The sequence below is a fragment of the Aplysia californica genome, unplaced genomic scaffold (assembly GCF_000002075.1).
Source record: "Aplysia californica isolate F4 #8 unplaced genomic scaffold, AplCal3.0 scaffold00037, whole genome shotgun sequence".
NCBI classification, from domain to species: Eukaryota; Metazoa; Mollusca; class Gastropoda; order Aplysiida; family Aplysiidae; genus Aplysia; species Aplysia californica.
This window is the reverse complement of record NW_004797307.1, coordinates 826,218-838,630: the sequence shown is the minus strand read 5'-3', so window position 1 is coordinate 838,630 and position 12,413 is coordinate 826,218. Positions and strand designations below refer to the sequence as shown.

The window sequence follows — 12,413 nt, the reverse complement described above, 5'->3', positions numbered from 1 at the left end:
CTTTCTATTGCTCTCTCTCTCTCTCTCTCTCTCTCTCTCTCCCTCTCTCTCTCTCTGTATGTGTCTGTGTGTGTGTCTAGGTGTGTGTGTGTGGAGGGGGGGGCACAGAGCATGGGTTGGGCAGTTGAGAATGACTTCAATCTGATCAGGGACGAAGGCTGATTTGTTTGACAGGGTAATCAAAGTGAGACAAGAAACCAGATAGAGATGTCAGACAATAATTTTACTCGAGGCGGCAACACTGAGTTATTAATAAAAGCAATTTCTGAATTCTCATTTTATTATTATGTTCAAATGCCAAAAAATCGGGAAAGTAACTAATTTTAACAATAGATGTGAATACACAAACAAAAAGCAAAAAAGCAGAGATGTCAGTACTACAAGTAATAGTAGACAATTACCTATTTGATTTTGAATTTTGAAGTTTTTGTCTCGCTTTTCGCGGCCAGGAGACGGTGTCATAATTAAGGTCACGATCTCATTATAGGACGTGAAAAAGTCGAAGAAAAAAAAAAAAAGAAGCACTCATAGCAGTCATGAGATTATTAAGAGTTAATTCCCCTCAGCTTTGTGAGGTAGACTCAACCAATGTAATAGTTTGCTTACATAATCAATGCTCATGACTGCTTATGACACTGACCCGAAAGGGATGAACAGGGTATTTAAAGTGTTGTTGTGCACATGTTCCCTTCAACTCTTTAGGTAGACTCTTCCAGCCTCACTTTAAGCTTGCTTTATCAAAGCATGTGAATTCTTGTGGAATGGCCTGAAAGCGGTGAACAGGGTATCTATATGACAATGTAGAAGTTTTGAATGTTACGCATACTGTTCATTGGTGATGATGAATGTCTTTTTACATTTAATTTATGTGGTCTACGTCTATGAGTGAATTTGACTGCCACAATGTTCCTGTTATAATCAGATCACATGCCCGCGATTATGACACCGGCTACTGGCCGCAAGAGGCTAGACAAAAACAGCCAGTTTTGACATGAAGTCTGATTTTATGCTCTCTGTTTGTGTATTCACATTTTTAGTTAGATTTAGTGGACGTTTTGTTCAAAGTGGGAATATAAATATTTAATAAGGTATTTTCCTAATTATATATTTCGCAGTTAAACCTACGAGAATGAATTCGGGACTTGTTTTCATTCACAACTCAGTTATGGCACCTCGAATAAGAAATATTGTTTATTATGTTCCTAATGTGGGAAATCTATTCGCGTGACCTCCTCTCTATCTGGTTCTTTGTCTCACTTTGATTACCCTGTCAAACAAGTCAGCCTTCGCCCAGGACCGTCACGCCACATAATTTTGAGCTACCGTCACAAAACGTGACAGGTAATAACGACTACCTCTTTATGTATCATTGTCTCCCCCCCCCCCCCTCCACTCTCTTTCCCCCCACTTCTTTGCGAGCTATTCTGCTCTGTATTTATTCATCTGTCAATTTGCTTAAACTCCCCACACCCAACCCCAAAAAAAACAAGCAAAAAGTCTTCTAGTATGCTCTCAGCTCAAAATGTCAACGTGAAATCTCATACCATGCCATTATTTCGTTATACTTGTTTTATTATCTCATGAAACAGTGACGAATCTTGTTTAATGAAGCGTAGGGTACAAGATTGATCAAACAGAGCAAAAAAAATCCATCTTGAGAAATAAATTAAAACGTTTTTATAATAGACGACGGAGACATTAAATTGTAACGCTAGGAAATAATTTTGAGGACGCTTTACTTGAGAAAGAAAACAGTCTGCAAGTATGATTTAGACCCATACCCATGTAGAACTCTCAAAGGTTTTCGAGGTTTGAACAAGGATCTCATCTAGCAACGTTTGAAATTTCGAGGTTGAATCGTATTATAATCTATCCGCTTAAATGGCTTCCACAATAATTTGGTGGCCCCCTCTTTCATTCTTTCCAGCGACCTCTTTGGCAGACTAGTTCAGATTCAACTGGACCTGGAGGTGGAGAGAAACGACAAACGAATTGAGTTGGGCGAGGAGGCAGACCCTGAACCGTGAGTATCCGCTTTTCGGGACTGCTCAGAGAATGTCTTTTCTCTTTTAGTGAGTCTTCTGTTTGTTGGTTTTTGTAAGAGTTTTACGGCGTTCGTAACTGCATAATAAGGTCATATGAGCGCGCTTGTCATCTGTTCATGATCTGTTACATTGGCTTTACCAGTTATTTGCAAACGTATTATATATAGGGCCCACAGGCTCTTGCAGAAACTCATTTACTTATGTTTCCCCTACTATTCCTGACACATTTTGTCATCCCTTGTCGGATACATTCAGTACAAACAGGCCCGGATTTAGGCATATGCTAGACGTGTTTAAGCACAGGGCCTCGGAGCCAAGGGGGGCCTCGGGCCAAGGGGAAACTATGACCAAGTGGGCTTCGAGTTGGGGAAGGTAACAAGTAACAGTTGTAAGAATTGTAAAAAGAAAAAATAACATGCAATAAACGAAATGTAGCTAAAGACTCTATTCTTTTTAATTAAAAACTGAAAGTAATTATTTTGGCCCCTAAAAAGAGTATCACGCAACATCCGATGTAAACATGTTTTTCCTGCCAAATGCTGTGTTGGAGCAAAGCCGTTCTGTATAAATCTAGTCCAGGACTAGATCTGTCCTTTTTCATCGATGTACTAGACTATTTCATCTTATTGTACTGTAACCAAAGATACTGTAATCTAGATCTAGAATCAAGATTCTACGGGTAAGGAAGGCTGGGATAACATGGTTTCAGAACCGATAGGTCCTATCTCGACTAGAAAAAAGATAACGTGACACATTTGATGAAATGAAGGGTAGATCTAGATGTAAGTCAGAGCGGGGTTTGACATTCAGAGGAGATGAAGAAACATTTTGTTTACCAAACAATGGAAACTTCTTGGGATTGTTAGAGCTTATTGCCAAGTTCGACCCGTTTCTACGTGAGCACATCAAGCAGCATGGCAACAGAGGGTCTGGCCAAACATCTTTTTTGTCAAAAACAATTTGTGAGGAAATAATACAACTGATGGCCGATAAAGTTAGAAGTTTGATTATCAATTACATCAAACAAGCTGGGTACTTCAGTATATCAGTGGACTCGACACCCAATGTTTCACATGTTGACCAATCACTCTCATCGTTAGATTTGTATCTCCCGAGGATGGGATTCCTACCGAGGGGTTTTTGCATTTTTTAAAACTTTAAGACCACAAGGAAAATGGCATTCCAGAGCTGATTCTTAATTATTTTGATGAAATTGGAATCGATTTCAGTAAATTTTATGTAGAGATAAGTCATACGACAACGCAGCCAACATGTCTAGCAAGTATAATGGAGTCCAACAAAGAATTTGGGAGAAAAAAATAAATTTGCAAAATTTATTCCATGCGCCGGTCATTCTCTTAGCCTTATAGGGCATGTCGTTGTTAATTCATGCTCGAAGGCAGTTAATTTCTTTGGGATCGTAAACGAATTATATTGTTTTTTCTCTGCTTCAACAAAACGGTGGGCCACTCTAAAACTCTTCTTATTACCAAAGTCAAAATCGCCCAGCATTCAGGGGCGAAGCGTCTATATAATCAAATAATCACTGCTTCCCTTCCTAATTTTGAAACATTGTCGCTGTCAAATTCATCCATAAACGTAAACCTCTTAAATTAAATGTCAAAAGACGTTCGTAATCAACAATGAACAGTATGCCTAACATTCAAAACGGTTTCACGGCCACAGAAATAACCTCCTCACCCCTCTCGGGCCACTCCATAAGCAGTCGCAAGCTTTGATTAAGTAAGCTTAAAGTGAGGCTGGAAGAGTCCACCAATATAGTTGAAGGGAACATGTGCATAGCAGTCTAAGCTGTTTTATTGCCACATATACCCTGTTCACCCCTTTGGGTCACAGTTAAAATCAATCTCAAGCCCTGATTATGTAAGCTAACTAACACTGGTCGAGTCTACCTCACAAATGTGAGGGGAACTAACTCCTAACAATCTCTTCACTGTTGCAAGTGCTTGCTTTTTTTCCTCGACTTTTTACCGTCCTATAATCAGATCGTGACCTCGATTATGACACCAGCTCCTGGCCGCGGAAGGCTAACAAAAACAGCCTAATGTAAAATTTAAAAAATAATAATTGTCATGTTCTATCAAAGAGTTAGACTCACTGGTAGATCTATAACTTATAGATCTAGTAATGACGTCTCTGCTTCTTTGCTTTGTGTTTATGTATTCACATCTAAAGTTAAATTTAATTTTAGTTGGAACTGATATTTAATAAGATACTTTCCCGATTATTTTGGCGGTTGAACATACAATATGAATTCCGGATTTGTTTTCATTCACAACTCAGAGTCGCCGCCTCGAGTAAGATTCTTGTGTCATATCTACAGGCCATATTTGGTCCCGTTTCACTTTGATTACCCTGTCAAACAAGTCAGCCTTCGCCCCTGCCAACATTTATCTGATACAAGGTGGGAGACTCATGCAAAAGCTACTTCTGCAGTAAGGATAGCTACCTTCAACTAATAGAGGCTTTGCAAAGCATTCAAGGTGATACCAACGAGAAGGGTGGTACCAGACGAAAGGCCGGAATTATGAATCAAAAGATGGAAGAATAAGATGGGAATATGTCTTCATGCTACATCTTTTGACAATTCTGCTTGAACGTTGCCTCAAAGACAGCAAGACATTGCAGAATCCTGAAGTGACGTTGAATACTTGTGCAAATCTTTATACTTCTCTGCACGACTTTCTCTCAACAACCCAGGACGACTTTGATGAAATTGAGCAAAATGCGCAGCAAACATTGCCAGGTGTTGACTACAAAACCCCAAGAAGAAAAAGAACAACACATGCGGGTGACGGCCCTTCTCCCAACGCACTAGACAACATGCCTGCAAGGGAAAGTTTCAAAATAAAAATCTTTCTTTACAACAATAGACGCTCTATCAACCAATCTCATGAAAAGAGCAACTGTATACAAAGAAGTGTCAGGGCAATTTTCATTCTTGCAAGAATTAGATAGATCTACAAGCAGAATGAAAATTCAAGACAATGTTGAAAAACTGACTGCGAAGTACATGTACCTGAATGATTTGGATCCCAACCTTGCGGGTGATCTCGTGCACTTTCAGAGATATCTGAAACAAATATATCCTGAAAAAGAAAAACATAGCTACCAAGAAATGTATAATGCGCTCACAAAAGACAACATTCAAGCAGTTTTCCCCAACGTCGAGATCACTCGCTGACTATTTCATACCCTGATGGTGACAAACTGTAATGGCGAGAGATCATTTTCAGGACTGAAAAGAATGAAGAATGAAGCAAGATCTACAATGGCCCAGGGGAGGTTGTCAAATCTCAGTATCCTGAGCTTTGGGTCAGACAAAAGAGGAAACTGGATTTCAACGACATCATTGGGGTCTTCGCAGTTTAAAAAAAAAAAAAAAAAAAAAAAAGACTTTGTAGTTTAATATTTTAGGGTAAGATTTTTTCATTTATGACATGATATGCGCAACTATCAGCGGCAGCGGCGGCAGCAACAACAGGAACAACAACAACAATAACAACAACAACAACAACAACAACAACAACAGCAACAGCAAAAGCAACAAGCAAATATGTTTCTTTTTCATTTATTTATTTTTGGAAGGATAAGGCTTTTTTTTTGGGGGGGGGCATGACGGGGGCTCCAACCAGTCAGTAACACAGGGCCTCGAGTTGCCTAAATCCGGGCCTGAGTACAAAGAACACACTTTTACACACATTACAAATCAATTCTCAACCGTTTATCTATGATTTTGTACCATCTTGACTTGAACAAAGTTCAAGAATTGAACCAACAATATTGTTCTCAGTTTTCCAAGTCGCCCGCTATCCTGCCGACATTCTCTGCACAACTCATTTATAGTTGGCCAATATACTGTAGTGTTGTTAAACTAAACATAAATGGTTTGACATGTACATAAAGTTCTCTATACTTCATTCTACAGATACCAGGCAATTCTTCAGTGCAAAGAACAAGGCGACAGACTTCGAGAGGGTGTGCTGATTCCTATCATTCAAGATTGACTGAATAAAGTATTTTTCTGCGTCTAAGAGACTGAGAGATTTTTTAAAAATTGAAAAAAAAATGTAACCAAGATCTTAAGAGTAATATTAGGGCCTTCAGCGCGCTGATAAGTATTTTTATTTAGCTTTCATTCAGATTGGCATTCTAATGTTTCCCTTTTTTGGCTATTTACTTGGTAGGCCTATTTATTAAAATCTATTGCAAGATGGAAGGTATTTTCCGTTGTTCATTGGTCTACTTTTTTCATTTTTATATAAGTATCTTATTATATCATAATTATTGTATTGTCCTTTTTCTTCAAATATCTTTCTGTGATTATCTGGATTGCAATATACTGTTATTGACCATTGTAATAAGAAAGTTTACGACCCCCCACCCCGGGGTGGTGCTACTGACTGAAGTGTCTTTAGGCCATTCCCAAAGGGGGAATATTAACATGTTCTTATGCACAGTAGAATCAGAGACCCAGCAATGTAAACGAGACAGTACAGCTAGCGGCGCTGTCTGTGACAACCAGTGCTACACGCAACGTAAGCGAAGAGAGTTGTTCTATTTATAGCCTGGGGCGGTAAACATACTCGTGTTAGGCCTGTTATTGTTCTAAGGTGGGTGAACGAAACCAAGTTGTTAGTGTACTCTGAGGTTCCAAAATATAAAAAAAAGGGGGGGGGGGTACTAGTACCTATTTTTTACACATGCTTATTGCGAGGAATATTATAATATAAATCAATTACAAACAGGGATATAATTTTACAAATTGTGTTTGCAAGTTTTTATAGAGATCCAAAAGAAGGTTTTGTTGTGACTTGCTGCACTTTACTCCGACCTTCTCAGGCGAAAAATTAATAAGCAGGGGAGGGGGGGGTCTCAATAAGATCGAGGGGGGGGGCAAAATTTCCCCCAAAAAGAATAAGCAGGCGGGAGGGGGTTTATTTGAACCTCAGAGTAAACCCTTCGAGTTTACAGACTGCTTAGCGGGGAGAATTAGATAAAAGTGGAAAAAGAAGAATAAAAAGGAATAAAGAAAGAAAATAGAGAAAGAGAGAGTGGGTGGGGGGAGGGAGAGAGAGAGAGAGAGAGAGAGAGAGAGAGAGAGAGAGAGAGGGAGAGGGGAGAGAGAGAGGGAGAGAGGGGAGAGAGAGAGGGAGAGAGAGAGAGAGAGAGAGAGAGAAAGAGAGAGAGAGAGAGAACAATAATAACATCGATGACGACAACAACACCAGGAGCAAAAGCAGCAGCAACAGCAACATCATCAATATGGAGAAAGGGGGAGCGAGATAACAACAATAACGATTATGAGCAGCAATAACATCATTAAAATTCTAGACAATTTTGGCTTATCAAATATACGAGGTAAGTAAATCTAGCTTCATAGAACGAGGGAGAAAAATGGAGAGAGAAAGAAAAAGCAAGAGATATTTATCATATAACTCACCATATCTGTGCCAAAGAATCTAGATTTAGATCTAAAAATCTAGATCTAAAAACATAGCATGCATTGTTTTCTAGATCTTGACAGAAAGATGAGCACTGAATTAGATCTAGATAGATCTAAACCAAAGAAACTATCTCCAGATGCGAGGAAGCCTAGATCTAAAACCTACATTTGCAATAGCTCTATCTAGATCTAGATATCTAGATTCTAGATCTAGATTACTTATAATTTAAATTCAGTTTAGATCTAAATAAGAAACAAAGGACTGGGCCACTAAGTGCAAATGGGACCGCAATCAGAAGTGCCCAAGTTACAACACACGCTTTCATTCATGGTGAGTACAAAGGTGTGTATTTTGAACAATATTTTGACTGAATAATACGCTATTTAAGCGTTATCTACTTATCCACCAATTGACTTACCTTTCAGGGTCTTTAGGAAAACGGAAAAAGCTAATTCAGACCGTCTGTTTTGTCTTAATTAGTGCAGTTTATTGCGACACATCACTTACAGTGTGTGTTCTTAGGAATAGTCTCGTTTATTGTTTGTTTGAGTTTACCTCCCCAGTTCCTGTTGTCACGGGATTGGCCAGATTCGCTGTCTGCCCCAAGCTGTACTGTCTCGTTTACTTTGCTATGTCTCTGGTAGAATTGTAAATGGGCTGATTCATCAATGTAATGCTCATAACTGTGCTTGAACTGCAAACGGGGAACTGCTGCTTTTTCTTTCCTAATCCTTACTATCCACATTTTCTTTCTACTTCTTTTGTATATTTGTCACTCTCTTGTGACCCGCTATTTTCGGGGTGCCTTGATAGTCGAAGCAGACTTTGCGTTGTTGAAGAGAGAGGTGAGCGAAGTAAGCTTGATTCCCTATATGGAATTCTCTGTTCACTTCCACCCCTTGGCGCTCATATGACCTTATGCAGCTGCGAGGGCAGTAAAAACTCACAAAAACTAAAACTAAAAGAAAGTCTACACCCCAGGGATCTAGCAGTACTACTCTTCTGTTGCTGTTTGCTGTTGTAGTTTTGTGGTGTTTTGTGGTGCTGTTGTAGCATTGCTGTGGTGGTGTTTTTGTACTGTTGTGATGTTATGCCCTAGAAGTTCAGAAAGATCTTCATTTATGTTTTATAGACTACACCAAGGCATTCGACAAAATCAGGCACGACAAGATCATCGACATGCTGGAAGTTCTTAATATCGATGGGAAGGACTTAAGGATTACCAAAAACATGTACTGGGATCAAACTGCCGCAATGAGAATAGAAAACGACATCAGTGAATTCAAACAGATTAAAAGAGGAGTCAGACAAGGATGTGCCGTACTTTCTCCAGACTTGTTCTCCATGTATAGTGAAAATATCATGAGACACATTTTAAAAAATGCCTGGTATCTCGATAGGGTTACATAATATAAACAATCTAAGATATGCAGATGACACAGTCCTAATAGCAGAAGATGAAGAACACCTGCAGAATCTATTAAATGTCATCGTACAAGAGAGTGACAACATGGGCTTAAGCCTAAACATCAAGAAAACCGAAACGATGGTGAAAAGCAGAAATACTCCAATCCCAACATGCAATATCAAAATCAATGATACCACCCTCAAGCAAGTACAACATTTTAAATATTTGGGGACCATTATATCATCAGATGGTAGATGTCACACCGAAATTAAAAGCCGCATTTGCCAAGCAAAAGCAACCTTCCACAAGATGAAACAGATACTAACAAAAATCAATCTGTCACTGGAAACGAGGAAAAGAGTATTGAAAAGTTACATCAAGCCAATCCTATTATACGGTGCGAAGCGTGGACAATCAATAAACAGCTGGAAAGAACAGTTAATTGTAGCGTCGGAGTTGTGGTCCATAAGACGCATGCTACGTATCCCATAGACAGCTAGAAAAACAAATGAAGAAGTCCTGGATGACGCAAATTATAGAAAACAACCTATCACGAATATAAGAAAACGACAGACAAATTTTTTCGGACACACGATGCGGAAAGAAGCATTAGGGAATATTGTAACAACAGGAAAGTTTGATGGAAAGAGAGGCAGAGGCAGACAGAGGGAAAAGATACTGGACAAGATGACAACATGGCTGGGAGCAGCAAGAGCAACAGACACCATTGCTGCATCGAAAGACAGATGGAAGTGGAGGTCCATGATCGCCCACGCCAGTCGGCAAGGCACCGGATGATGATGATGATGTTGATATAGTGTTGTTTTTGTACTGTTGTGATGTTGATATTGTGTTGTTGTTGTGTTGTTGTGGTGTTGTTGTTTTTTGTGCTGTTGTGGTGTTGATACAAATATATACAGTGGAACTCGGATTCAACAAGGAGATGGATTCCCCGGGGGGGGGGGGGGGGGGGTTCTTCTTTAAAATCAATTTTTAGAAAAATAACCCGGATTCAACGAGCACTTAAATCAGCGAGCTCAGATTCAACGAGGTCGCTTCCAGGGTGAACAGCCCCGGCAGACATGGCTTTGCTCATTTTTCTCCCACAACGAACTTAATCTATTCCCGGAAACCATCCATTGCACCTGCATCGTGAACCATTATTCACTTAGCCGATTGCATTCGACCAATCAGCGGCCTTCTTTCTTACCACACATAGTTTTGAACGGGAGGGTAAATCTATGCAACAACCAGTTCAGTTCTCCTTCAAGAATTACGAGATGGGTTCCTTTTTCATAAAGATTCGAACCACGACCCTCTGCATGATTCCTTAACTGTCACCGCCATAACGTCAAAAGATTGCATTGTTGGACACTGGGTGTAGTCTATCCTCTTATTTCTCACTGCTTGTCGTCTGTGTGTTTTCGTTCGGTTTATTCTTGTACCTAATTGTGCTGGAGAGGGATGTAACAAAGTTTGAGTACCCTCTTTTGGCCCCGTGTCCTGATTTTGGTGCCCATATTAATTGCTGGTTACGTAAGTATGTACTGACATCGTGCAAATTGTTATGTTTTCTAGAAAAACGAAACAAGAGAAAGGGGAATTGTTTAGTCGGTGATGATGATGATGATGATGATGATGATGATGATGATGATGATGATGATGATGATGATAATAATAATAATAATAATAATAATAATAATACATTTCATTTATATAACGCATTTCCACAAAAAAGTGCTCAATGCGCTGTACAATAATACAAAGAACATATGAAGCGCACAGCTCCTATAGTAATCCTCCTCTCTCTCTCTCTCTCTCTCTCTCTCTCTCTCTCTCTCTCTCTCTCTCTCTCTCTCTCTCTCTCTCTCTCTCTCTCTCTCTCTCTCTCTCTCTCTCTCTCTCTCGTTTTCTCTCTCTCTCTCTCTCTCTCTCTCTCTCTCCAGTACATCCTTGAGTAAAGACAATCCCACAAAGCTTACCCAGACACCCTCGCACACATTGATGAATTCACACAGTCATAAATTCTTACAGAACAGAACAGCATGAATAAAGGATACTGAGAGAACTTAATAGATACTGAGAGAACATTATAATATTTGTATTGGGAATGTCGGAAATTACAGATTGAAGCTGGACTGAAACAAATGCGTTTTAAGTTTTGATTTCAATTTTGATAAAGTAGTGGACTCCCGTAGATGAGCTGGTAGAGCGTTCCACAAGGAGTGGGCGTGGTGTGAAAAAGCTCATTTACCGTGAATCTTTTTTCAATTTCTCTCCAAAATGGCTGGACCTTCTTACAGTTTTAAAAAATGCTCTATAAAATCAGGCTCATTACAATATTCGCAAATTTGAGATTTCTTGAATTTCATTTTAAAGAGTAGTATGTTAGTGGGATAAATTTTATGTAGCACTTTCTAATTGAACGTTCTCAAACGTGTTTCCTTAGCGTGATGGACTATTTGCCAATGTTTTTCATTAACATCAACACCATGTTTTCTTTTCCAAATACCTATGCGCAGTGGTGGCTCAATTTTACTAATTGCTAAAAGAAAACGTTTTTTCCCGATATACCTACAATTGCGTCCCTGGAAAAAAAGTTGTCATCCTTGTCATCATTAAAATACACATTCCTCATCGCATTTGATATAACATTGTAGTCTATAACACAACGTGGATTGCATCCCTATTTTGCTCTAAACTCTTTTAAAGACTGTAGTTGTCCATCCTCTGTTATATCCTGGGTCCTACTAATTGCCGTCTAGAGCCGTCCTGAGCCGTCTGGAGCCGTCCGGAATATGGACTCTTACTAAGGGAGGACTTCCGTAATGAGCGATCACGATGAGACAGAGTAGAATAGAGGGCTAGGGGTAGGGGTAGGTTTAGAGTTAGGGTTAGGGTTTGGGTAAGGGTTAGGTCTCTTCTTTATTGTGTTTGTTGGGGTGGTCGCTAGATAGGCCTACGGAAGTCCTTCCCCTACTAATTGTCGTCTGGAACTTGTAGCCGTTCAATTCAACCTAGATCTAGATTTAGACAACGTGCTTCCCTATCTTTTCCCTCTGACAGAGCATAACATTCCGAAGACAACAGACTCAACGATTACAACTACAACAACCGCACAGCATCTCTCACAGGTCCTGATGCTGCAGCCTGTTACGTGCGAACCACCTACATTCACAAAACCTTCGCTGTCTTTAGTTGGTAGATATATCCCCTTTACACCTGGGTGGGGTGAGAAATGGAGGTTTATATACCTCTTCCAAGGGTACACGGAGTAGCAGTGTGTCGAAGCCCGAATTATAACATAGAAACAGGTACAACAAAGCACTCAGTACCACACATACATCTACATAGATATGAAGTACATTTAACACAATATTTTGAATTTTACATACCGTATGATATTTTCAACAGCTTTAAACAAGGTGCGAATAAAATGAATTTGATAATGGCACTGTTTGTGCTTGTGATTGCGATTTAAAGATGATGTTG

General features: G+C 39.5%; 1 protein-coding gene across 1 annotated transcript in view; it reads left to right on the top strand.

Annotated features, from left to right (window-relative positions):
• Positions 1-6,289, top strand: part of LOC101861642 — a 16,308-nt gene extending 10,019 nt beyond the window's left edge. The window contains exons 4-5 of the mRNA XM_005091891.3: positions 1,928-2,023; positions 5,995-6,289. Coding sequence (XP_005091948.2) covers positions 1,928-2,023; positions 5,995-6,073 — 175 coding nt within the window. The 3' untranslated portion in view covers positions 6,074-6,289. The remainder of the gene's footprint in view (positions 1-1,927; positions 2,024-5,994) is intronic.
• Positions 6,290-12,413: the final 6,124 nt, after the last annotated feature.